The 4,850-nt window shown below is 48.3% G+C and overlaps 1 protein-coding gene across 1 annotated transcript; it reads left to right on the top strand.

Annotated features, from left to right (window-relative positions):
• Positions 1 to 2,322: 2,322 nt before the first annotated feature.
• LOC109747347 (uncharacterized) lies at positions 2,323 to 3,291 on the top strand. Its single transcript, XM_020306424.1, has one exon. The coding sequence runs from the start codon at positions 2,323 to 2,325 to the stop codon at positions 3,289 to 3,291; it is 969 nt and encodes a 322-aa protein (XP_020162013.1).
• The last annotated feature ends 1,559 nt before the right edge of the window (positions 3,292 to 4,850 follow it).

Below are 4,850 nucleotides of genomic sequence, written 5' to 3'. Positions count from 1 at the left end.
CGCCGCGGGTTGCGGGAATGAGCCGAGCCGATGTCTAAATTTTTGCCACGCACTACTGGTATACGAAAGGTCACTCGGGAGCTGAAAAGTTTTTGCTGTAGTGGATATTGAATACGAACGCTGCACCCTTCGGCTGCTGCCTGTTCGTTTCTTCTCCCTCGTTCCCTTCAGCTCCCGGCGCAGCCTCTCGCCTCCTTCTCTTGCGCCTATAAAAGGGAGGTCGCTCCTCTCAGAGAGACGCACCAGAACTTCTTCTTCCTCTCGCCACAAGTTCCTGAGCACTGCGTTGCTGCTACGTTCTTCCCCATCCCTGCTTGCGGCGTGCACCGCAGGTCGGGACAGTAGGCCTCCGAAACCGCACCTCTTTGAGTCTTGTACGGGAGAAGGGTGATAAGGTTTTTGGGGAGCGCTTCGCGCGATTACTGACTTCTTCGTCACGGACGCCCCGGACTCCGACGACTACTTCCCCGACGTCGACAACCTCTTCGATGACATGGCTGGCGAGGACACCGACCCCAAGACCGGTGCTTCTGCTCCCGTTCCGTACGTTCTCATACTCTTTCTGTTAGAGGTTCTGTCACAACTTCTTGCTCTACTATCTGTTCTAGATGTGTTCGGTTATAGTTCATATATACAGATGCTATTTACCTTCTCTGTGTCGAATTGCATGACTTGTTTTATCTCTGCTATATTAGTCATGCTTTATCTAGTATTTCTGTTAATAAAATCATTCGGTAATTGCTCATATTTCCAACAGTTGGCACATTGGAGCCGTCTTGACCTTGTCGATGAGAGCCAGGAAGTCTTCGTGCACATGCCCCTAAGGACCATCGTCCTCGAGCCGCAGTCATCGCCGTTGAACCCTTGCATAGATCTAAAGCACCTGACACCAAATCTCGCCACATGTCAAGAAACCCAAACCTCACCGCGCCACGGAGATGTCATGAATATACGCTGGAGCTCTATCGACTATGTTCAAACGGACGAAATCGGTGAGGATTGAAGCCCGAAAGAAAAACTCAGAAAAGATGCGCCATCATCCGTCTGAGCGTCGCACCTGCAAGAACTAAAAAAAACAACATAACTACTAACCGGAGTGGCGGCACCAGGATTCTCCTTCCCACCACCGGCGATTTGGGCAGTAGGGTTGTCGAGAATCGACATCCGCGGAGGCAGAGAATGACAGATGATGATTGAGCCGCATAGGAGAATGTGGTGATGAGATGTTGCTATTGTACTGGACATGCGCTGTGACGTGGCTGGAGGGGAAAGAGAAAGAAAGTTGGGCAAGCAGGGAGCAGCGCATGCGATTGGCGAGGCAATGGTTCTCACTTTCTGTGAGATTTTGATGAATTTCAATAATTTCAGCAGTCATCAAAATATTTTAGCTGTACGCAAGAATTCAAGTATTTTTCAAATAACTTTTTGAGTTTAAGTAAAAAAAATAGTCCACCAAAACCAATGAAATGCGGTAATTTCGATAGGTGCTGAAATATTTCTCAAACTTAAATTTATAAACCAGCCCGACAATCGAGCCGGTTGGGTGATTACCTGAGTTCGTGTAGGGTTGGGTGTAATGCTAGACACGGACTGCCCACTCACAAACTTTATGGACCCGCTGACCTGTCTTGTTTTAATTGGTCTATGAACAAACTTCTCCTAATTAACAGTCCCTTCGCGAACCAACCTGTGGTTGGATGGTTAGAGGGATTGTGGTATCTCCAGCTCACCAGTGTTCAAATCCTGGTGCTCGCATTTATTTCAGGATCTATTTCAGGATTTTTGGCGATGCACATTCAGTGGGAGAAGACGTTCCCGTCGACGACGAGGCGCCTATAGTGACTTCGTAAATCTCAAGATGATATGCCGGCTCAGTCTTTCGGAGGTGCCGGCTCAGTCTTTCGGAGGTGCTCATAGGGGTAGGGTGTGCGTGTGTGCGTTCATAGGGGTGAGTGTATGTGCGTGTATATGAGCGCTTGTGTCTGTACTGATGTTCAAAAAAAAGTCCCTCCTGAATTTTATTTTATTTTGGCAACCCTGAATTTAACTGGTGGGCTGGGCGCCCAGCCCGTAAAATCCCCCTAATTGTGAGTTGATGTCGCAACAGAGCTCTTATTCACGTTGCTAAAAAAAAAGCTCTTTTTTCACAGACTCGGAAACGACCTAATATTAACCGCCTTCGTCGAATCGATGGGATTTTTAAGAATCGGCGAAGCCTGTCCTCTCCCACGCGATCCCGATCTCTCGAATCCTCTACCCGGCCGTGGCCTCGCTGCCTCGCGTACGACCTAGGGCTCCGGCTCGCTTCCAAGATCCGGCGACATGGGCGAGCGCAAGGTGCTGAACAAACACTACACGAACGACTTCGACCCGGCCAAGATCCCGCGGCGGCGGCAGCCCAAGAACCGGCAGATCGTTGTGCGCATGATGCTCCCGATGAGCATCCGCTGCGGCACCTGCGGGACGTACATCGCCATGGGCACCAAATTCAACTCGCGGAAAGAGGACGCCGCCGGCGAGGCATACCTGGGCATACGAATACACAGGTTCTACATCAAGTGCACACGCTGCTCCGCCGAGATCGCCTTCAAGACGGACCCCAAGAATTCAGACTACGCGGTGGAGTCCGGGGCCAGCCGCAACTTCGAGCCATGGCGCGAGGCTGACGCTGTGGTGGACAGGGAGAAGAGGAAACGCGCAGCAGAGGAGATGGGCGATCAGATGAGAGCGCTGGAGAACAGAGCGATGGATTCCAAGCGGGACATGGACGGACTCGCCGCTTTAGAGGAGACGCTGTCGATGAGGTCTATACATGCCCGGGTCTCCGCTGACCGGATGCTTGAGATTCTGAACCATTCTTCATCTACTGCTCATCACCAAAATTTAAAGGAGGGAGACGAAGAACTCGTGAAATCAATCACTTTCCATAACTCGGAAGGTTATGTTAAGCGGATCAAAGACGACAACGAAGATTTTCGGTCAGACATTAACGAGTCTTCTAAATCAGTGCTAGTTCTTCCTCCAACAGATGGCTTGACCAAAGCCAGTGGACTTGAGAGTGCCAACAGAGACGGGAACAAGAGGGTGGCATCTAAGATGCCGAAGTTCATTGTAAAGGCAAAGCCCGCTGCTGCAAATCCTCAGAAGAAACACAAGACTACTGAAGCTGCAGCTGCACGAGATAGCGGTAAAGCAACAGTTGCAGAAGGGGAAGATGAAGCTTCAGAAAAAGAGAAGACCAATGTTCTTGATTCCCTCTTCCAGTATGACACCGATGAAAGTGATGACTGAAGACAAGGCTTCTTCGAGTCATAACTGCACTGGAGGAGACAAGCCCCTGGAACAAGATCATCATCATCGTCATGTAGCTCATCAAGTCTGTAAAATCTGCTGTCAACTTTAAGTCCGTCATTATCCTCTTTTTCAGAAGGAAAAAAACAGAGTTGTGTTTGAGATAAAACTTTTAACATTGACAAATTCAGAGCGAATCTTATTAACTTGAGGGTAAAAACTAAATAAGAATTAGCCACTCAGGTCGGCACATTCAGATTTATTAATTACAACAGTCAGATTAATTTATTTACTATTGATTTTAACATGGACGAGAGTAATATGAGGAATTCTCTGATTTTCATCTACCTACTGTTTATGCATGTCTAGGCTGTAGCTGACAGTGCAAACTAAAGAATTGAGAAAATATCACTACGTGTGGCTACACCACCTAGCTGAGAAGCAAAGAAGGAACAAGGAAGACCAATCTATCTTCAGTGGCACAACATTCTGACGGTTGAGGCCTGTGACATTATGACAATTCCTTAACCTCCCGCACCACCCCAGTCTTGATCATAAGATAGACGCGTTCATGGATTGCCATGATGAGCAACGTGCCATTCTTCTCTCTCAAGCATGTGTATACCGCTGCTTCAATATCCTTGTTCAGCCAAATATGTTTGTTTTAGTGTGAACATCAACATGTGTAAAGGTGTGCCGTCCTGGTTCCATATCCACATCTCTAGGCAGGAGCCATTTATTCGCAGGTTGAGCACTGCCAGCCCCTCCTTGGCACCAAATTCAAGCTTAAGGTATAAACGGTTTGCCATAAGTGTCAATGGTGTTCTATACTCGGGGGCTTTCGGTGCTCACATCAAGACTGTAGAACCCTGAGGCGCCCCAAAATAACCTGCGCAACATGCCACGGCTCAAGACATCATTATATTGCATGGGCATCGCACAGATGCCGCGGCACTCGTCGTCCACAATGTCGGCGCACATGTTCCACCTAGGCTCACCGGTGGAAGAGAAGGCCATACTGCACCTTGTCATTATCAATGGCAATGATTAGCACCTTGAAGAATGCCAACCGGTCTTTGTTCTCCAAGCTCAAACAGCCTGCGGAGGTCAGCATTGCATAGCCGATCATGTAGTTTCCAAACTGCAACAATATAATTCTCTAAATGAGGGACCACGTCGAATGTACCGGCACATGGGGCGCAAATGACCCGGAAGCCGTTGAGAACATGAGGAGGAGGCCGCGGCACGAGGTCAGCGCAATGTGTTGTTAAAGAAGCATGTAAGGTGAGGTTGGGAACCAAAGATCCAACACCGAACTAACTAGGTGGGACACGTCCTCCTTCTAGGAAAACCCTATTGGACGCACATTGCTTCAAGTAGTCATTGTTTCACACAGGAATCGAGCGGACAAAGGTAAGATGGGATAGGCCGGGGCATGTAAGATGTTGTTCAGTCTTGGGAACCTTCTAGGAGGTGGGTTTTATTTGCAGTTTTTCTGGATTTTTTCTCTTTCTTTGATTTTTTCAAAAGATCTAATTTTGTTCAGAATTTTCAAAAAT

The sequence above is a fragment of the Aegilops tauschii genome, chromosome 3 (genome assembly GCF_002575655.3).
Source record: "Aegilops tauschii subsp. strangulata cultivar AL8/78 chromosome 3, Aet v6.0, whole genome shotgun sequence".
In the NCBI taxonomy this organism is placed as follows: domain Eukaryota; kingdom Viridiplantae; phylum Streptophyta; class Magnoliopsida; order Poales; family Poaceae; genus Aegilops; species Aegilops tauschii.
This window is presented reverse-complemented; position numbering and strand designations above follow the sequence as displayed.

Excerpts from the sequence above, each read along its gene's own strand:
- LOC109747347 (XM_020306424.1), top strand. The coding sequence starts at position 2,323 with ATGGGCGAGCGCAAGGTGCTGAACAAACACTACACGAACGACTTCGAC.